The 23,317-nt window shown below is 38.4% G+C and overlaps 1 protein-coding gene across 4 annotated transcripts in view; it reads right to left on the bottom strand.

Moving 5' to 3' along the window:
• Nucleotides 1-23,317, bottom strand: part of NAALAD2 (N-acetylated alpha-linked acidic dipeptidase 2) — a 204,324-nt gene that overhangs the window by 92,448 nt on the left and 88,559 nt on the right. For all 4 annotated transcript variants that reach the window (XM_075592544.1, XM_075592542.1, XM_075592545.1 and 1 more), the window contains exons 4-5: nucleotides 13,671-13,857; nucleotides 1,899-2,000 (exon numbers count right to left, since the gene is read on the bottom strand). In XM_075592544.1, the coding sequence (XP_075448659.1) occupies nucleotides 1,899-2,000; nucleotides 13,671-13,857 (289 nt within the window). The remainder of the gene's footprint in view (nucleotides 1-1,898; nucleotides 2,001-13,670; nucleotides 13,858-23,317) is intronic.

Raw genomic sequence — 23,317 nt, forward strand, 5'->3', positions numbered from 1 at the left:
AAATGTCTCAGAACTATATCAAAAAGAGATATAGACAACTATCCAAGGAGGAGATACCAACTGTATGTATAATATATAGGATAGCCTCAAATTAACATATAAAGAAATAACCATTCATACAAAGGGATAATATAACCAAGCTGCATCTTGTTAAAATGAGAACCATGGGCTGAGTCAATAGGAGAACCACATACCAATGAAGGGAATAAATGTATTGTGATCTGGTGAACATACATAACTCTAATATGTGATGGGATATTATAATATATAAAGCAATAGATGCAGTTATGAGTGTAATAGTGAAATATAAAAAAATGTATATAAAAATGATAATGTGTTGTAAACATTCATCTAAAGTAAATTAAATGTGGTATAGATATGAACAATACATAAATGATATTGATATATATATATATATATATATATATATATATATATATATATATATATATATGATATATTTGGTGGGAAAAGGGAGGGTAAAGGGGGGCAGGAAAGGAAGAGGGAACCTCAGGGTAGGAAGGGGAAGGATGGGAAAGGGACTGGGAAAGGATGAAAGTGCAGTGTAATGGGAAAGAGAATGTGAGATGAATGAGACCTACTGTAACACCCAAGATATTGACAGGTGGCCAAGATGTAACTACGGTGTCAGTACCGAATTCATAATGCAAACATAACCATGAGACCAGGGGGAGAGTATAAAAAATGCCTAACCTCAGGAGTCCAGGAGATGATTGGACCTAATGCTTAAATTAGTGTACTTAAATCCAGGCTCTCATTCAAACCCCAAGAAGAGAGGGTTCCCAGCGTATATAACCAATATGTCTCTCTCAAACAGAGTAATCTGAACCTATCCCTGCCCACCCCCCACCAATACAGATGGGGGGATATATTCAAGTCCCATACTGGTGATGGAGCCAGGGTCCCTATTGTGTCTATGCAGGAAATGTCTGGATAGACTAGGCACATTATTCCCATTTATAACATTGCGCTGGTGCTCCAGAAATCTGGTGCTAAGGGCACAAATTGTACAACAAGATGTCATACAGACCACATGTGAAGGCAGACAATTGATATATGCATCTTCTTAAACACTGTTGTATTCATTACTTAGATATTACATCTTGTATCCACTGCAAAACCCTGCTAGTTCTCTATGCTGGGCAAAATCCAGAGTATTAATGAGTATTTTTGTAAAATCTTGTAAGTGAATGGAAGTAAGCTTATCGGTCCGTAGTTCTTGATCTTCTTTTGTCTCTTTTCTTGTGGAAGAGGGTGATCTTGCTTCATTATTCTGTAATTTTCCTGCTCAAGTAGCATGTAAAGTAGTTTGCAAGGATTTTCTCTACTTCTTCCCCAGCTACATTCAAGATTTCAGTTGTAATGCTATCCTTCCTGCCAGACACACACACACACACACACACACACACACACACACACACACACACACACACACACACACACACACACACACACACACACACACACACACACACACACACACACGTTCAGGGCACTGAAATAGGCAAAAATAGAACAAAATCACTTTTCTTAGTCGTCAGGATCACCATCCAGCAACAAAAATCCAAAGAATCCACAGCACTCGCTGGTCAGTATAAATAGTAAAAAGGTTTCATTCATAACTCAAACATCAGGGGTACATACAAGAAAGGATGGAGCGACGTTTCGGACCTCCTGGAGCTAGATAAAGGACCGAGAGGTCCGCAACGTCGCTCCGTCCTTTCTTCTGTGTACCCCTGATGTTTGGGTTATGAATTATCTTTTTTTTACTATTTATACTGTAGCGAGTGCTGTGGATTCTTTGGATTTTTGTCACACACACACTATACATTATATATACGTATACAGTACTGTACACACACAATTTTAAAATGTACCTCTGGGTCTCCTTGTGCTGAAAAAGCATTGTATGGTGGCACAATGTCTGTGAAATTTTCATATCCTTCAGGAGGTGGCTCAAATAAAGAAGTGTTGAATACCTAAAAAAATAAAAAAGACATGAACAGAGAATATAAGGTATTGTGGCAATAATCGCATCTAAAATGCATTAAAAGTCTCTTCATTAATAAAGCAAATAGAGATGTGCAAATACCTTTAAATTAGCTTTGCATTTTTGTCAAATTTATTTCCTTATTTACATATTTTTCAGGAAATTGTCTTAAAAATTCACAATGCTTCAATTTCTGCCAATTACTACACGTCATTTGTGAACTTGTGTGAAATATTTGTCCATGTCTACAATCACGTTTGAAGGAGCAATTCAAGCAATATCCTACGTGTTATTTTAAAATAAATCAGTTCTGTAGTATTAGATAATACGTACTTCCTTTTTAATTTAAAATTCAAATCTTAAGCCATTTTTAAGGAGTTTTAATATACTGAGCATCCTGTGATTTCTATAGCAGGCTTTAGCACACCTCCCCAGCAGTGCAAGATCTTTGTAACACTTTCCTGTTTATGATAATGTATTACCAAAATTCCAAGCAGTTTGAGCAAACTGTAACAATAGATAATGTTACCTTGGTAAATAAGAATAAATTGTAGCTGCTGAGTTACATTGACTGAAGGATTGATTGATTTAGTGAACGCTGGGAAGTAGGATTTTTCTAATCGATCACGAGAGAACTAATTGATGAGCAGCTTAGGTCATTAGCTTTCAATAAAGTTAATAAAATGCTGCAAATATTAAAACTACTTTAATATTTTCTCAATGCTGATTTGATTGCCTCTTTAAATATAGTTTCATTTCTTTCAGATGTCACACTGAACCCAGGATCATTTGCATGTCTTAGACAGGTCTGCAACCTTGTCTTCACCATTATCGCCCAGCACACCGCACTTCCACTGCAGCAAGAGATTCTGGGAAATGACATGCAAATGAGTACACAGTGCCACCTTTTGTCTCAAGCTCATATTACACGAGCAACCCTTAAACCAATGCATACTGCTTTAAACACAGCTTTTAAGCGTAGGCTGGGGTGAGATGCAAAGCCAGTAAACCCACTCACAGACATGTTTCAACCTTGATGGGTATCATCAGTGTGAGGTTGGTTGCTGGTTATGCTGTTTTGAGACTAAGAGTAGGTATTCACCACACTTAAGGTTATAGTTGGTAAAAAAAAAGTGACAAAAACCCTCCACAGTAAAGCATATAGCAACTGTAAATATTACTGTATGTTCATTTGCATGTCTTAGGCAGGTCTGCAACCATGTCTTTCACCATTATAGCCCAGCACACAGCACTTCCACTCCAGCAAGGGATTCTGGGAAATGACATGCATATGAGCTTGAGACAAAAGGTGGCATTTCATTTCCCAGAATCCCTTGCTGCAGTGGAAGTGCTGTGTGATAATGGTGAAAGACAGGGTTGCAGACATGCAAATGAACATACAGTAATATTTACAGTATATATATATATATATATATATATATATATATATATATATATATATATATATATATATATATATGAACAAAGAAGGAAAATTAGACGTGGCGCCAATCGAAGACAAAAACTAGCCAATTATGTCGTGGGAAACCGGTGAACCATATACTATTAGGCGTAAAATAAAAAATTGTAGCAACTATAAAACTCTAGTAAATAAAAAATACACATAAAAATTATACATTAAAATTAAAAATAAAGAATATATGGAAGATACAAAAATCAGTCCCAGAACACTGTCCTTCAGAGTCTTTGCAGCCCGTTTAGGGGGAACACCACTCCCTTAAAGATATCTAAAGGAGATAAAAACAGAAACAGGCGCACTCATAGTGTTGTAAAGTTAACAAATTTATATGTGGGACTGGATAAAATATGAACTGCTCACTCACAAACGGAGAATAATAAATCGCATGTATGAGATAAATACTCAATCGCCAACATGTAGAGCAGGAACTCGATAGCAGCTCCGGAATGACCACCATTTGCGTCGCTGTATAGGGGGGAATCCGTGGTAGTGCTTCTTCCGTGTACCGGAGACAACCAGGCACCTCCTCACTATTCAAGTGTCTCTCTTGTAGTAGAGGACTTCCGGGTTAGCGTCGTCAATCCCAGTGCATGAAATTCACGGAAGGCTTCCGGGTCAGTGTAATCACTGACAGTGCAGTAAGACACTGTTTTGGCAATGAGTCCCAACAATACAAATGTATATCTCTGTTCTCCCAGAGTGAAAGGTTCAGCAGTAATAATAAAAATACTCCAAATATTAACGCCCTACGCGTTTCGTCTTTGCAGACTTCGTCAGGGGTTATATATGAGGTATATGGTTCACTCGGTATATATAGCTAGAGTAGCCAATCACGAAAAAAGAGTTAATTAGATGATAAACAACAGGTATGTTACATGGTCAGATACAATTTTAACCCATATAGATGCTGGTGGAAAGTTGTAAGATTCAAGATATATGTATACATAGTATATAAAGAGACCACTGAATTAATGCTTGTTACGAAAGAAATATATATATATATATATATTGAAATTATATGAAATGACAAAGTAAGGAATACAAATAAAAATTAAAATAAATGATTCAAATCATATAGATTCTAATCAAAGAAATACAATTAATCAAAATGTGAAAAATAAAAATTAAAAATAATAAATGATAAAGAAAAATACATGATAAACAAAAAAGATCCCAATATAGAAAAAAATATAAAAAAAATATATAATATATAAAATACATATACAATTCCAAATATATAATTAATTACAATCAATTTGTAAATCAAGAAACCAATAGCGGAAGTTCCTTAAAGGGACACATATGGACCAAGTATTATAGCTACACTTGTATTACCTAAAGTAAATACATAGATATATAGTATAAAAGTTATCTAGGAATTATAGCCATATTGTATCAATGTCATAATATCTCAATGGTAAGTATAACCAGAGAACTAGAAATTCAGAGAGTACAAATATCGCAGAGATTTAATTATGATAAATAATTTAGACAATGAAATGTCATGGAGGAAAATTAAGTGCCAAAATAATTGCACCTATATATATCATCAAATATGATGCACATATCAAGGAAAGGAGGAGAAGAGAAAAGGATGACCGCTGCACCTGATAAAGTGCGACTAGAACTATAGTAAAATATTATGTGAGAAATTATATGTGATACAAAGTAATAATATTGTACCATTTGTATTGTAGTTGTAATATATGTAATATAAGAATATTTAATCATTTATAAAGTGAAAAAATATATAAATGTAATATAAAGTGAATAAATATAATAATCACGATATAAATAATGGATATATTAATCATGAATGATTATAATACCACAAGACACCTCCATTCATTTTTATTCACACTGATACACATACACACTCTTTCTTCACTTGCTTTCAGTTACCCTTTGACACCTCCAGCCATAAATCTCATCCACACGGGGGAAGGACCAGCACAGATAACATTCCAAGAGACACTGTTTTTAAGTAATCCTTGTTTCATTCATTGTAACATCGCCGGAAGAAGAGATCAGTGTATCTCGAAAGCTCGCACAAATAAAAGCATTTCGTTAGCCACAGAACGGTATCATCTATTTATTTTTTGATTTTATATATATATATATATAAATGCTCCAAAAACGCTACAGGAAACAACCACAAGCCAGGCTTACTGATATAGTTAAATCAATGTACAAAATATAAAATACTTAAAAAAAAAACATATATGAGAAATTAGTTAAACAAAAACCCTACAATAAGCACTTAATTGAACAAACGTAGCCAGTAGTAGTCTAGCTGCAATTCTTCATACAGTAGGTCCCACTGACAGCAAAGTGGCTGAAGTGCTTAATCTACACTTCACGCCATTTAACATAAACAGGTAGAAAAGTTGCCCGTACTATTGCATTTAACATAAACACTCTTTGGAGATCTTTGTGACTTATCAAGCAAGCACTTGACATGATGACCCAGTTCCAGCAAAAATAACCAGCCTATTAACTACAGGTGTAGCAAGAGGTACTGTTCCCGTTACCACACAAAAGTGCAACTCCCCGTCACTTAATTCCATGTTGCCGCAGCCGAATTTGGTGTGTGGTGGCTGCCGTAGTACTACACAGTAATGATAGGTGGCGCTAGTATGTATTTAAGCAAAATTCAGTGTACAGAATTCCGAGACTATGGCTACAGTAATGCACAGTTTGCATTGTTCTGCCACATCACATGACCTCGCGTCATTTGACGCCGAATCCTAGGTAGTGGGGGGCACGAGTACTGCGGTTGAGCAGGCAGGGGCATAGCATAGAATGTTTGTGCACCCCTGATGTAACCCACCCCTTATTACCATAAAATCTATCAATGTTCCAGACTGGTGCGGCCCGGTAGAATTAACATCCCATTCAGAAGCAGGGACCCCGCTGTGTTAATCCTTATGGGAAATTATTCTACTTCTATACTGAGTTTTTGGGTGTGCGGAAGCCACTAACGGTCTAGATGCACGTGGCGCTGGTCTGGGTCTTGTTCCTGTGTGCACCTCAAACTGAATTGGAGTGTCAAAAAGTTTAATAAAATCTGGGCACTCACAGGGTTTGAAAAAAAATGTGTATGATGCGTGTATCTGGTGTGCATATCTGTGTAGGCTACGTGTATCTGGAATAAGGCAAACAAAAAACCCCAGTGACATTTCATCCAATGATAACTCATAAGGGGAAAAATAAATTCCTTCCTGACTCCAAGAATTGGCAATCGGATTAATCCCTGGATCAACATCCTTCCCATGTATACTTATTTGGTATATCCCTGTATACCTTTCCTATCTAAAAAGATGTCCAACCGTTTTTTGAACAAATCTATTGTATCTGCCATCACAGTCTCCATGGGTAATGAATTCCACATTTTAACTGCCCTTACTGTAAAGAACCCTTTCCTTTGTTGCTGGTGAAATCTCCTTTCCTCCAACCTTAAGGGATGGCCCGAGTCCTTTGTACTGCCCGTGGGATGAACAGTTCTTTTGAAAGCCCCTTGTACTGTCCCTGAATATATTTGTATATATTGTAGTTATCATATCCCCTCTTAGACACCTCTTTTCTAATGTAAATAAATCTAATTTAGCTAGCCTCTCCTCATAAGTTAGATTGTCCATCCCCTTTATTAATTTGGTGGCTCTTCTCGGCACTCTCTCTAGTTCCATAATGCCTTTTCTTAGAATTGGTGCCCAAAATTGTACTCCATATTCAAGGTGTGGTCTTACTAATGCTTTGTAAAGGGGCATAATTATATTTACTTCCCTTCCATCCATTGCCAGTTTGATGCAAGATAAGATCTTGTTTGCCTTTGCAGCTACTGCATGACTTTGGGCACTATTGCTAAGCCTGCTGTCTACAAGCACTCCTAAATCCTTAAACATCAAGGATTTCCCCAATATATATCCATTTAATTTGTAAGTTGCATTTATTAAACCTTACATTCATCTGCATTAAACCTCATCTGCCATTTACTGCCCACGTTTCCACTCTCCAAGTCCTTCTGAAGAGAAATTACATCCTGCTCTGATTCTATTACCTGACACAATTTAGTATCATCAGCAAAGATGGAGACTTTGCTCTCGATCCCAACCTCAAGGTCATTAATTAACAAGTTAAAAAGCAGGGGTCCCAGTACCGATCCCTGAGGTACTCCACTCACGACTTTAGCCCAACCTGAAAAAGTTCCATTTATGACAACCCTCTGTTGTCTGTCCTTTAACCAGTTTTCAATCCAGGCGCATATATTATTACTGAGTCCAATTTTCTTTATTTGATACACCAATCTCTTGTGTGAAACCGTATCAAAAGCCTTTGCAAAATCTAAAATAGACCACATCAACTGCATTACCCTGGTCTAAATTTCTACTTACCTCCTCAAAGAAACAAATAAGATTAGTTTGGCATGATCTATCCTTCATAAATCCATGCTGACTATTACTAATAATTTTGTTTCCCATTAGGTATTCCTGAATATTATCCCTTATTAAACCTTCAAGTAGTTTCCCCACTATTGAAGTCAGGCTTACAGGTCTGTAATTTCCCGGTTGTAATCTAGCTCCCTTTTTAAATATAGGCACCACATCTGCTTTACGCCAATCTTGTGGTATTGAGCCTGTGGAAATGGAGTCCTTGAATATTAAATATAATGGTTTAGCTATTACTGAGCTTAACTCCTCGAGAACTCTTGGATGTATGCCATCGGGGCCAGGTGCCTTATTTACTTTAATTTTTTCAAGTCGCTTATGAACTTCTTCCTCAGTTAACCAATTGTTCATTAATATGGAGGTTGTGGCTTCCTCCTGCGGCACTACTATTGAACTTGATTCTTCCCTGGTAAACAGAGGCAAAGAATGTGTTTAATACCTCTGCTTTTTCCTCATCTCCAATAATCTGCCTACCCATCTCAAACTGAAAGTGTCCTATATTTTCTTTTGTGTATTTTTTATCTGTGTATAGTGCGTGTATCTGGAATATGTATCAGTCTATGGTGCATGGATCTGGTGTGCTTATCTGTGTATGGTATGTGTATCTTGTATCATGTATCTGGCGTGCGCCTCTGTATCTCGTGTGTGGGCCGCTTGATTCTTGAGGCAGTTCATTGAGTTTGCGCCCTGGGCTAAAATTTGCCCTGACAAACGCAGAAATGGAAAGAAAAAAAAGAGCAGACTAGTATAAAATCTTTTTATATTTCAAATCATTAAAAAAACAAATAAATAATGCACTCACAAAAATAATTCAAACTCAGTGAGATAGCCTGGTTGTGATAATTGCTGGCTATCTAACCCAATTTGGGGGATACCTCTTAGGCTTTGTCCATAGTTAAAGTGAGCGAGAGTGCTACAGTGCTACTAGCCTCACGCAGGCTTTCCTCTATAGCGATGTGTGGACTGCAGGATTTTGGGAAGTGAGCAAGGAGGTGGGCGCGGTCATGACGTGGGGGGTGTGTGTCAAGGAAGTGTCATGCATAAGAATACGCCTTTAGCACATAATAAAATGCATAATGCCATGCAATCTACAGAAGTATTCTGCAAACAAATATATACACTGTCATACATGAAAATATGCTTTGTTAAGAATAAAAATAAAAAAAAAGATAAAATGTGATGCATTAAATTAAGCATTGTACACTACATAATTTTCTTTTCTTTTTTAAGGGATGGCCCGAGTCCTTTGTACTGCCCGTGGGATGAACAGTTCTTTTGAAAGCCCCTTGTACTGTCCCTGAATATATTTGTATATATTGTAGTTATCATATCCCCTCTTAGACACCTCTTTTCTAATGTAAATAAATCTAATTTAGCTAGCCTCTCCTCATAAGTTAGATTGTCCATCCCCTTTATTAATTTGGTGGCTCTTCTCGGCACTCTCTCTAGTTCCATAATGCCTTTTCTTAGAATTGGTGCCCAAAATTGTACTCCATATTCAAGGTGTGGTCTTACTAATGCTTTGTAAAGGGGCATAATTATATTTACTTCCCTTCCATCCATTGCCAGTTTGATGCAAGATAAGATCTTGTTTGCCTTTGCAGCTACTGCATGACTTTGGGCACTATTGCTAAGCCTGCTGTCTACAAGCACTCCTAAATCCTTAAACATCAAGGATTTCCCCAATATATATCCATTTAATTTGTAAGTTGCATTTATTAAACCTTACATTCATCTGCATTAAACCTCATCTGCCATTTACCTGCCCACGTTTCCACTCTCCAAGTCCTTCTGAAGAGAAATTACATCCTGCTCTGATTCTATTACCTGACACAATTTAGTATCATCAGCAAAGATGGAGACTTTGCTCTCGATCCCAACCTCAAGGTCATTAATTAACAAGTTAAAAAGCAGGGGTCCCAGTACCGATCCCTGAGGTACTCCACTCACGACTTTAGCCCAACCTGAAAAAGTTCCATTTATGACAACCCTCTGTTGTCTGTCCTTTAACCAGTTTTCAATCCAGGCGCATATATTATTACTGAGTCCAATTTTCTTTATTTGATACACCAATCTCTTGTGTGAAACCGTATCAAAAGCCTTTGCAAAATCTAAAATAGACCACATCAACTGCATTACCCTGGTCTAAATTTCTACTTACCTCCTCAAAGAAACAAATAAGATTAGTTTGGCATGATCTATCCTTCATAAATCCATGCTGACTATTACTAATAATTTTGTTTCCCATTAGGTATTCCTGAATATTATCCCTTATTAAACCTTCAAGTAGTTTCCCCACTATTGAAGTCAGGCTTACAGGTCTGTAATTTCCCGGTTGTAATCTAGCTCCCTTTTTAAATATAGGCACCACATCTGCTTTACGCCAATCTTGTGGTATTGAGCCTGTGGAAATGGAGTCCTTGAATATTAAATATAATGGTTTAGCTATTACTGAGCTTAACTCCTCGAGAACTCTTGGATGTATGCCATCGGGGCCAGGTGCCTTATTTACTTTAATTTTTTCAAGTCGCTTATGAACTTCTTCCTCAGTTAACCAATTGTTCATTAATATGGAGGTTGTGGCTTCCTCCTGCGGCACTACTATTGAACTTGATTCTTCCCTGGTAAACAGAGGCAAAGAATGTGTTTAATACCTCTGCTTTTTCCTTATCTCCAATAATCTGCCTACCCATCTCACACTGAAAGTGTCCTATATTTTCTTTTGTGTATTTTTTATCTGTGTATAGTGCGTGTATCTGGAATATGTATCAGTCTATGGTGCATGGATCTGGTGTGCTTATCTGTGTATGGTATGTGTATCTTGTATCATGTATCTGGCGTGCGCCTCTGTATCTCGTGTGTGGGCCGCTTGATTCTTGAGGCAGTTCATTGAGTTTGCGCCCTGGGCTAAAATTTGCCCTGACAAACGCAGAAATGGAAAGAAAAAAAAGAGCAGACTAGTATAAAATCTTTTTATATTTCAAATCATTAAAAAAACAAATAAATAATGCACTCACAAAAATAATTCAAACTCAGTGAGATAGCCTGGTTGTGATAATTGCTGGCTTTCTAACCCAATTTGGGGGCTACCTCTTAGGCTTTGTCCATAGTTAAAGTGAGCGAGAGTGCTACAGTGCTACTAGCCTCACGCAGGCTTTCCTCTATAGCGATGTGTGGACTGCAGGATTTTGGGAAGTGAGCAAGGAGGTGGGCGCGGTCATGACGTGGGGGGTGTGTGTCAAGGAAGTGTCATGCATAAGAATACGCCTTTAGCACATAATAAAATGCATAATGCCATGCAATCTACAGAAGTATTCTGCAAACAAATATATACACTGTCATACATGAAAATATGCTTTGTTAAGAATAAAAATAAAAAAAAAGATAAAATGTGATGCATTAAATGAAGCATTGTACACTACATAATTTTCTTTTCTTTTTTACTTTTAAAATTCTATACAAGTAATGGACTATACACTAGAAATTTCTCTCCATAAAGAATCATTGCTATTTCTGTCATGGTATGAATTAAAGGTTCACATTTGTAAACCTCAGAAATCAAATTTTCAGTAGTTAAGTTGTCCATATTCTCTCAGCAAGCAAGCACAACTCATCTGACAAAAAGTCATTTGAACAGTATTCAGGCAGGATAGCTTACTACATTTTCATTGGCTGTTAGCCGCTCACATGACCAGGCTGTCTCGCTGCAATAGCAAACAAGTTTGTTTCCTCTGCTTTTGGTATCCTTGTATCTCATGTGAACGTGCAAGCTCGCGCTCACTATGGCCATGCGCTTTGGAATATAAATGTTTGTTTGTAGCGCGAGCATGTAGCTCGCTCCATATCTTGCACTATGGACAAGGCCGTAGTCACAGATCTTCCAAATCGGGTTAGAAAGCCAACAATTGTCACAACCAGGATATCTTGCTGAGTTTTAATTCATTTTATGAGTGCCTTCTTTATTTGCTTTTTAATCCTTGAGATATAAAAAGATTTTTATCTATGTTGCGCCCCTTGTCTTTCTTTTGAGGTACTTTCATTGGTGGACTGGTTATCCCTTTTTTTGGGGCTGCAACATCAGCATTTCCCTATCAGCAGAATTATAAACGTTGAGGATATATCTCCTACAAGTGCTTAAACATTCACTTTCATGTCACATCCCTTTTTGCTTTGGAGTTTGGACACATCCTTCCAACCAAGGGGATTATTTATTTATTTTATTTATAAAATATTTTACCAGGAAGTAATACATTGAGAGTTACCTCTCGTTTTCAAGTATGTCCTGGGCACAGAGTAAAACAAATAATACATGGTTACAAATACAGTTACATAATGAGCAGGGTATACATTATATACAAGACATTGCATGCGCAGTTAAAGATAATATATATTATGGGCGTATGAAACAGTTACAGACCAGATTAAAATGTGAGACAGCCTTAGATTTGAAAGAACTTAAACTGGTGCTGGATATGAGAGTCTCTGGTAGGTTGTTCCAGTTTTGGGGTGCAGGGTAGGAGAAGCAGGAACGTCTGGATACTTTGTTGGATTATTCTTATGCAGTGGTTCATGTCATAGTCACTCAGTTCACAAATAGTGTCACGTGCTGCTATTGTTGTGTTTTATCCTATATATACCCTTTACAGATCATCGATTATCCTAGGAAAGGGGCTTTAATCCAATAGCTATTCCCCCATCTCAGGCTATTTGGAATATTATACATCTTTTCCCAGTTGGGTTATGGGATACAGGGAGTGAGTGGCAGTGAATGGTGTGGTTTACCTACAGTAGCGCATTCATATTCCTGTATTTATTAACAGAAGAGCAGAGATGTCAGAGCCAGCGGCAGCATCAGTGACTATCCCAGAGGTACTGTAAGTGCACCAGGAAGGAGGAAGAGGGTGTGTGAGAGGTGCTTTTTTTTTATTGTTTTATTTTTTTTTTAACTATTTTGTCAATACAAACTTTATTATCCACCACTTGTCTAGTGTTTGTTTATTATTGTGTTGGGTATATGAGTGTTCTAAGGGGGGTGAGGTGGTGTTGTGTAGGTAGGGATTAAATGAAACATTTGGGGGAGATGGGATTACATTACAAGAGATAACCCAATAGTGTTAAATTCTCTAATGTTCCAATGCACAGCTACATTTACTCTTGAACGATATTACTACAGTAACTCATCTCACGTAATAAATATTTCTTATTTAACGACCACTGTCTGGGTTTTTTGAGTCACACATACAGTACAGTGCTGGGGCTGTCTCACCCTTCCACCCTCTCCACAGTCACAATAAGCCAAGTAATGTACATTAATTGAGAATATACATGAAAGAGGCTGAGGAGTTAAGTTTTATTCATTTAAAATGAGCTGATACAACTTCAGCCTGCTGTGACATATGCAACATTGGAGTGAATTTTATTATGCACAAAAGGTTGCCCAGTGTCATCTCCCTTAAGAAAAGTGGCATGATCTAACAGTTAAACCTATAACCGACAAATAATGGTGTGTTAAAGCATGGTTTCTACTTTTAAGTAATTGTGCCATTTAATAGCCTCAACACGGACATGGACAAGGACATTTACTGTGCTATCTGCTGAACACATACTGAAGAACATACTGGGAAGAGTGCAGGGACTTTGCAACCAAAACAACCACCCCCCCACCCCCCCCCCCCCCGCCCCACTTTGCGCACCCCTGGTCTAAAGCATACTTATTTTGTTCTGTTCACCTTACCTCAATCCCATGTTCATCAATGATAGAGATATAATTGGGATTACTTTGGTTGGGATAGGATAACAGGACATCATAATGAACCAACTCAACTGAATCCAGTCCAAAGTCTTTCCACTGTGCTTGAATGCGTTTTGCAAGCTTGAGGTTCTGCTCAGTTCCTGCCAGATGAGGAATCTGTGTGAAATCACTGCAAAAGATAATTGAGACAAATAAATAAGTATCTACACAGACAGTACTTGCTGTACATATGTTTTCACACTTAACAATAAAACTTCTGGCAGTTCACTATATAACTACTCCAGAACTATCCCAGGTTAGCTGGTAGAATGACTATAGTTTACGAACCAGTTTTAAAAAGAATCAAGGTGACTTTTAAAGCAGCACTGTGATGCTCAAGCTTTCTTTCTTGGATTGACCCGAGGGAACAAACAGACCTTAACTATGGAGCTAGGGGGACTCTCCGGTTGGCCCTGAAAATAGGGTTTAAAGAATACTTGTCCGCGAGTTGATATTTTATCAGTATTGTTTGCATTGATATAAGTCTCTAAGTACATTCCTCATTTCCTTCTGTTCATAACCAACAAAGTTCTGTACATAGTAGAGGACAGATGAGAAAGTCATGAGGAAGGTCCCCTTGGAGACTGAAACGTAGTGCTTCCACAACATGCACTTACTCGTGATGTTAATAAATGTATCTGTCCTCGTTATGGTCTTTTTTACGACTATATTTAAACATTTATACTCTCATTAGACCATGTCACAGCTACATTCTGAGGATGCCTATATTTAACACAGAGTGCTGTTAACCCTCTGCCCCCCTTGCCTGGGGCTTACCAGCAATATGGCTACCAAGTTAATCCTTGATCTAGTAGCAAACAGAAGGTCTTGACCCATTGTCATATTTGTCATTTTTTTTTTAACTGGAAAAATGAAAAAATATATTATTTAATGGCAGTTCTGCAGGACCACTTCCTCCTCCAGATAAATACAGGTAAAAAAAATGCTAACTTGGTGGAAATGCCATTGACTGCCTTCAACAATGTAAGGTTGATTTGGAAAACAACATCCAAAGCACACTGCAGGTCTATCAAGTGTTTCCTACACCCTTGGTCTGCTTCCTCCAAGCCAGAGAAAGGGAAGGCAAGAGCAGGCACATTGCCCAAGAAAAAAGAATGGAGATCCTGTACAACACCTGGTGCCCAAGCGTTCTTAAGGAGCTAATTTCAGTAATAGTCAAACCATTCCATCTAATATTTAAGGATTCAATTTCAACAGGCTCAGTACCTCAAGAATGGCGTGAAGCAGACATGTTGTCTATATTTAAAAAGTGAGCTAGATCACAACTGGGGAATTATAGACCTGTTAGCCTGACATTAATAGTGGGGAAGCTACTTGAAGGTTTAGTATTGGATAATATTCAGGAATACCTAATAAATAACAAAATTATTAGTAACAATCAGCATGAATTTATGACGTATAGGTCATGCCAAACTAACCTTATTAGTTTATTTGAGAATGTAAGTAGGAATTTAGACCAGGGTAATGCAGTTCATGTGGTCTACTTAGATTTTACAAAGGCTTTTGATACAGTGTTACACAAGAGGTTAGTGTACAAAATAAAGTAAATTGGACTAAAAATATTTGCACCTGGATTGAAAACTGTATACAACAGAAGATCACACCGCTCACCAGCAAACAATAGAATTATTTAAAGATAAGAGTATATGGTTGTGCCTAATTGCCTGAGAGTTGCAATGGGTGCTACCTGTGCGCTAGAATTACTGTTATATCAAAATAGAAGAACTGCTGATGTAACCAGCTACCTCCTAAAGAAAGCACACTTGTGGTGCACACACTGGCTATTAAAATGTAGCATGTATGAATATATTAATTCTTGAATTAATAGATAGCTACACATGCTGATAGAAAAGTGACAATGTGTATATTAAAATTATAAAATCACAGAGGTGTGGCTGTCTCATTTGTATCCACTGTGGGAGATTCTGAAATCTCTAGCGCTAAGGAGTGGGTTGAACTAATCTACCAATAATATACCATAATTGGTGCAGTGGATAGTTAGTAACCTTCCAGTATCACAATACTGGTTCTAAATAGGGTACACCAGTTGTGTATGATTGTGTGTCACATCATAATAAATAAATATGACTACTTTCATATTGTATTATATACTTAGCAGCTATAATCTATTAAGTCTGCACAAATTTCTATGTGGGGTGGGGGAAGCGTGAGTCACGATCCTCTACCTGCAGTCCATAAGAGGCACAGATAAATACAAGGCTATAGGAAACAAGAATAAACAGGAGACTTACAAATTAAACAGGTCAATCTTTGATGAAGAAGGATTTAGGAGTGCTTGTAGACAGCAGGTTTAGCAATAGTGCCCAAGGTCATGCAGTAGGTGCAAAGGCAAATAAGACCTTATCTTGTATTAAATGGGGAATGTATGGAAGGTAAGCATAAGTATGCCACTGTATAAAGCATTAGTAAGACCATACTTTGAATATGGAGCCATTATGGAACTAGAACAAGTGTAGAGAAGAGCCACCAAATTAATAAAAGGGAATGGAAAATTTGATTTATGAGGAGAGGCTAGCTACATTTGATTTGCTTACATTAGAAAAGAGGCGTCTAAGAGGGGATATGATAACTATATACAAATATATTCCGGGACAATACAAGGAGCTTTCAAATGAATTATTTATCCCAAGTGCAGAACAAATAACACGCGGTCATCCCTTAAGGCTGGAAGAAAGGAGATTTCACCAGCAACAAAGGAAAGGGTGAGTAAGGGCAAATAAAATGTGGAATTTATTACCCATGGAGACTGATGGCAGATACAATAGATTTGTTAACTAAAAACTGGACATCCTTTTAGAAAGAAAAGGTATACAGGTATATACCAAGTAAATAAACATGGGAAGTATGTTGATACAGGGAGAAATCTGCAGGGACAGCAGACATTTAAAAACACGTAGGTAATTGAGGTTTGCAAAAATGAAAATATTACCCTCATTTGACTCCTTAAACACATCACTGACATTGGTACATTTTGATCCAAGGAGAAGCAGTACTTTTAAAAACATTGGTGGTTTGGCCAAGCCGTTTGTTGTTGTGTCTCTACAGGTGCAGTTTTATTGTACCAAAATGAAACAAGGACAGTGACATATTTAAATTATTCAGTGTCCTGTAGACATACAGCTACACCAAGGGTGCGGACACTGGGGGGCGCGATGGTTGCAGAGACCCCACGCTCTTCCGCAAGGCATTTAAATGAAATGCTGGGGGATCACACAAGGCCTCTGTAACCTGAACTTAGTGAGATTCGGCCAGCTTTTGGATGCGTCTCCATGGCAATGCAGCGTTAAATGACGCCGCGGCGTTATGTGACATGATGTCACATGACTCCACAGTGTCATTTAACGTGTCATGGCGTACATGACCCCACGGCGCCATTTCACAACCGCATTACGATAAGGGGGGATCGAGCACCGGGAGAGACAAGTCAGGGGTGCACAGCAACAAAAGTTTGCGCAGCCTTGGCGTACACTGGCGACACACTTTATTCGAGCTCGGCTAGTCCCACGAATTCAGGTATACCCGGGTATATTGAGGTTTGTGACTGTTTTCTGCCCGAGTGCATTGGGTTATTTTCCAGGCAGGGATTGAAGCATTTTATTCCCGCTGGCTGCAATACTGCACAGTATATATATATATATATACTGCATTACAATTCATGAATTTATGCCATCTGGTAGACACGCGAAGCATTGCAGCCTATTAAATCCTAATCATTATCATTTAACAGATCAGCCGCCCGTCAGCCAGGCATGAACCCAGGCAGGGAAGGCAAACGCAACGGGGCTTGTCAGAGGTGAGGAGCGGCGCATTCCAGGTATCTGTCAGGTACATACTGGGTATTTGCTCGAATAAAGTGTGTCGGTGCAGTACACTACTGTATGAAGAGTGGCCCTAATGTGCAGTACACAATAACCTTTTACATCACCTGAAGGAGGAAGCATTTGCAGGAGAGCAATCACGTCATCTCTAGGGCCACACTGGCCTTGGCTTCCGCCTGTTAAAAATCCCATATCTTTTTTTTGTTATGTTAAACATGATTAAGTATTTTTAAATATATTTTCTATATTTGTACATAAGGTCTACTAAAATCATGGAGGCTGCTCTTCTTTTGTGCTATGTCAGTGTATTTTTAGAAGGACCTGCCCTCCCCTTCCATATGCAAACAATATGCTCGCTCTCCCTCAAGCCTTTTGCTGTCAATGAGTTGCAGGCAAACTTTTTTGCTTTCTTTGAAAACTCTGCAGGTTTGTCAGCTGTGACTGACATGTCACCTGCTTTATCAGTTGACTGATTACTTCCCCCATGGTGATGCCCTGCTCCTTTCCTTCAGGGGATCAAACATAGTGACTTTGTACAACAGGGAGGGGCTCGTGCAAATTAAACATTTGCCCAGCGGCAGGTGTTATCCTGCTTACAAATGCATATTGGAAATCATTTGAAATGTTTACGTTTCTTAATTAAAAAAATATATCCTTCACCAATGTGAAATGTCATTGCTCTGGGGCCAGGACGAAACTAGCTTTATGTTTGTTTTTTCATTCTGATCATATTCTTCACTATCAACTATTATTTTCTGATATCAGTTAAATGTATTTAAATAAGTTTTGTATTTGCTTTTGTTACTTTTCTAAAAAAATAACCCCTTGAAAACTGTTTATTTGGAGTGTGCATTATTTTACTCCATTTAAAGAGAAGCTGTTACATTACAGGCTTTTACATTATTGCTCATCATACATATCTCACTAATTGAGATGGGTACTTAAAAACAAAGCACGTTTAATACAATTCTGCAATTGTAACTGCAACTTTTGAATTGAGGTGGCATTCTTTGCCATTTAAAAAATATGTTATATTATTCTTGTACTTAAAGATTTTTTTTAGTTTTATTTCAACTTAAAAAAGTCTATTGAAGAGTTTGTGGCTAAATGTTTTCTCAGAATAAAGTAGGTATAAGCAATTTAAAAAAAAACTTGCATTTAAGGAGTATTGTTTCAAATAATACAATGTTTTGTATATTCTTAAATGTTGGGTTTTGTGGTTTTTGAAAGCCTAAAAAAAAAATTTGGTCTTTAATTATAAAATATCCCATAAAATGGTAAGAAGTCGTTGCATGCCTGTCACGATGGATGGAACTTATCAACAATTTTTTATATTTTGGGGATTCTCGATTGAGCAAACAAATTAAGCAAAATAAATTGTCATTTATTTCCTTGATAGACAAACACACGACAACTTCAGAATACACTTAATAAAACACTTGCTTAAATGGGGAACGGGACGAATGGTCCAGTGAACGAAAAACACAGAAATAAAGTATTTTAAATTGCAGTCCTTTTGCAAGGGGCGCAAGTTGCCAGCCCGTTATTTCCTTGAAATGTAAAACGTTTGTTCTGGTTCGTTGGGGTTCGTTCTGGAATCCCCAGGGCAAACGAAATCCTGAAGCAGGGCTAGTTTCCTTGTTGCGATGTTTTTAACCCCTTGCGTTCTGGAACTGCAGCCGCTGTACTTAGATCTTATCCGCTTGAAGAAATCAGGTAACAGCCACAGGAATGAGGGTTACAGGCCTCTTTAAGGACGGGGCCCTTGGAGTTTTTTATTAGCCTCATCCCATTGGCAAGGAATTATCTTCCGCATATCCGAGCCTGCCATGTGACGTGGGAAAATCCTACAGCCAGCCCAGGTAACTCTGAGCATGCTCAGTGAGCAGCTTGGTAGCACCGCTGAGTAAAAAGGGGCCTCTCGTTTCGGGGGACACACAGTCTGGAGTTTGGTCCCAAGGTTTGAAATATCCAGGATGAGCAACAGGATCTGCTACTCAAAAACATCCCGGTTAAGTCACACTTTAAGACTCTGGGGCCTTTCATCTCCCACACGTCCCTAGACCCATAGGCATTGCATCAACCCAGGGGGCTTTTGAAGCTGGAGAGGAACATACCCCCAGCTCATGTATGCATAACATTTGTTCCTTAAAGCTGCAGTTCAGTCTTATTTTTTTTTTTTTTTTTTATAACTTGTATTTTATTGTGAACAAATGCATGGTATACAGAGTGAACATTATATGCATGTACAATATAGAATAGCACATGTAATGTGGGCTTTGGATCACATATATGAGAATCGCACAACTTTTCGAGCCCTACTCGGTCGTGCGAGTGTAGGTGAACAAATAATAAATAATAATAATGAGGAAAAAAAAAAAAAGGGAGGGAAGGGTTGGGGGGGGGGTAGAAGGGAAAGGGGAGGAGGTAAAGGTGGTTGGTAGGGAAGGATATAACAAGGCTAGTTTTTCTTGAAGCATAGATGGCCCATGAGTTGTAAGGCTATAACTAGGGCTTTATTCAGCTTTAAGTAGTTGATCCCGTTGTGTGTGTGGGGGTAGTTATTTTACTCTCCTGTAGGAGAACGCATTTCTTACTATTAAAGCCAAATTGTGTCACGCTCTACCCCAGGGATGTCTGTCTGTGCTAACCAAGGGGTCCAGACTTTTAGAAAGTTATCGCCAGTATCATTAACTAAACTTGTTAATTTTTCCATCTGGCAGATAAACCAAATACGATTCCGAATCTTTGGGATAATTGGAATATCGGGGCGTTTCCATAGTGCTGCAATCTCACACCGTGTGGCTATTGCAAAATGAGCAATTAATTTGTTATGTGACTTTGATAGATCCTTTAAAGGTCTGTTTAATAGAAACAGCCAAGGGTCAGGGGGAATAGAGAGGTCAAAAATCTTCTGAATCCAATTTCTAATTTTTTCCCAGATTTGGGTTATCAACGGGCAAGACCACAGCATATGTAACAGATCAGCTGTTCCTCCACATTGTTTGGGGCACAATGGGGAGGACCCTGGTATGTATTTCGATAATTTTAGTGGGGTGAGGTACCATCTCATAAGAACTTTATATGCGTTCTCCTTCAGTGTGGTGCATATGGAACTTTTGGCAGTGGCTAGAAATATGGAGTCCCAATCCTCATCATCTAGGGATTCCCCTAAATCTATCTCCCATTGGTTCTGGAATGAAGGTGTTTGCTGTTTAGATCTAGCAGATTCGACTACCTCTCCATAGATCGTAGATATAAGTCCCTTAGTGTCGGTTTCTGCCCGGCAGAGCTTTTCGAATTTCGTCAGGGGAGGGTACGGGGCAAATTTGTTATAGAATGCTCTGATCTGGAGGTATTTATAGAATTCTGAGTGGGGCAAATCTTTTTCTAATCTGATATGGTCGAATGTTTTAATTTTCAGATTATATCCTTCCATATCCTTGATTCTATTGTATCCTTTTAGTTTCCAGATTGAACTATTTGTACCAATTAGGCCAGGTGCAAAACATGGGTTATTCCAAATGGGGGACATCAGAGAACGTCCTGATGTGAGTGAGTTTTTTATGTTTGTTGCTTCCCAAACCGATATGGAGTTGGTCAATGAGGTGAGCGGTAGGGCAGCGGTTTTCCTCGCTTTTTTAGGTAGCCAAATCAGGTTGCTAAGCTCTAATGGAGAGCAAGCAGAACTTTCCAATTCCACCCATCTTTTCAATTTAGGGTCTGAATGCCATTGTATAATTTGACTTAATTGAGCCGCTTTGTAATATGATAACAGGCAGGGTACCGCTAAGCCACCTGCCAAGGTAGGTCTTTTCATATTTAGTTTATTAACTCTCGGTTTTTTTCCTCCCCAGATAAAGTTAGATATTGCAGACTGAAGTGAGAGTATATCCTTCAGTTTGAGTGGCACAGGCAATGTCTGGAAGAGGTATAGGATACGGGGAAGTAGATTCATTTTAACGCTATGTATCCTACCTATCCAAGAAATCTTCTTGGAAGACCATCTGATAAGGTCTTGTTTTAATGTCCAAATCAGGTTGGGATAGTTTGCATTATAGATGCTTTTTGCATCTTTGGTGATGTGGATCCCTAGGTATTTTATAGATTTCATTTGCCAATTAAATTTAAAATTTAGTTTCAGTAGTTTCTCCGTATGTCTAGGGAGATTGATATTCAAAGCTTCGGATTTGGATTGGTTTATTTTGAACCCAGAGACCTTAGAAAATTTGTCTAGTAGGTCAAATAGGTTAGGTAGTGAAGTGAGGGGTTTTGAAATGATTAGTAGGATATCGTCTGCGTACAGGGCCGCTTTATGTGATTGGGAATAAGCGTTTAACCCTGAGATGTCCGAATTATCTCTAATGCGTGCCGCCAGGGGTTCTATACATAGGGCGAACAGGAGGGGAGATAATGGGCATCCCTGTCTTGTGCCACTTTGAATTTGGAATGGGAGTGAGGGGAAGCCCTGATGTATAACCCTGGCGGTTGGGCCCGAGTACAGCGACATAATCGCTCCACTCAACCGATCCCCAAAGCCAAATGCTGCTAGCGTCTCTTGAAGATATGGCCAGTCTATCCTATCAAAAGCTTTTTCTGCGTCCAGACTTAATAACATGGTTTGAGCATTATTTTTGTTTGCTAATTCTAGCAGATCAATAAATCGTCGGGTGTTATCCGCTGCCTGCCTCCCTTTGATGAAGCCGACCTGATCTGGATGTATTAGTCTGGGTAGGATTAGACTTAATCTGTTGGCCAACAATTTAGCATATATCTTTATATCGGTATTGATTAAGGAAATTGGCCTGTAGCTTTTACAGTTCAGCGGATCCTTGCCAGGTTTATATATTAATGATATAGACGCCCGCAGCATATCTCCGGGGATAGGTGCTCCTGCTAATATAGCATTGAACATGTGGAGCAGCCGAGGGGCAAGTAAGATAGAGAACTTCTTATAATATAGCCCCGAGAAACCATCTGGTCCTGGCGCTTTTGAAGGTTTAAGTTCTTTAATGGCTTGTGACACCTCTTCTAATGTGAAGTCGGCGCCCAGAGCCTTTCTGTCCTGCTCTGTCAATCTCTCCAGTTTTGAGCTAGCTAAGAAATCTCTTAATGCTTTGCTCGTATTGTTATTATGTGCCACTTTCCTTCCGTCATATAAGGAACCATAAAATGAACCGAATTCTTCTACTATCTTTTTGGGATTGGCTGTTTGTATGCCCGATTTTAAGCGTATAGCTTGGATGTTAAACTTAGATTGCCTATCTTTTAGCGCTTGAGCTAGCATCGTATCCGGCCTGTTAGCTTTTTCGTAAAACTTCCTCTTGGACCAACTTAGGGAATTATCTGCCCTGGAAGTCAATAACATATTCAATTCTATATTTGTATCTTTTAGATCCCTTGTTGTTTGTGGATCAGGGTTGGTTTTGTGGTTTGAGAGAAGAGAATGTAGTTTGGTTTGGAGTGTTTTGATTTTGGAATCTCTTTCTCGTTTTCTCTTAGCTGTGATATTGATTAATATGCCCCTTAAGGTTGCTTTATGAGCCTCCCAGAGAATCATATGGGATTCCACAGAGCCTGTGTTTATCTCAAAAAATTGAGCTATTTCTTGATCTATAACATCACAAATTTCAGGTATCTTAAGAATAGATTCGTTAAGTTTCCAGTTTGCACCTGGTCGATTGGCCCGGATATTGTTGCACCTTAGCTCTATTGGTGCATGGTCGGACC

The sequence above is a fragment of the Ascaphus truei genome, chromosome 3 (assembly GCF_040206685.1).
Source record: "Ascaphus truei isolate aAscTru1 chromosome 3, aAscTru1.hap1, whole genome shotgun sequence".
Lineage (NCBI taxonomy): Eukaryota > Metazoa > Chordata > Amphibia > Anura > Ascaphidae > Ascaphus > Ascaphus truei.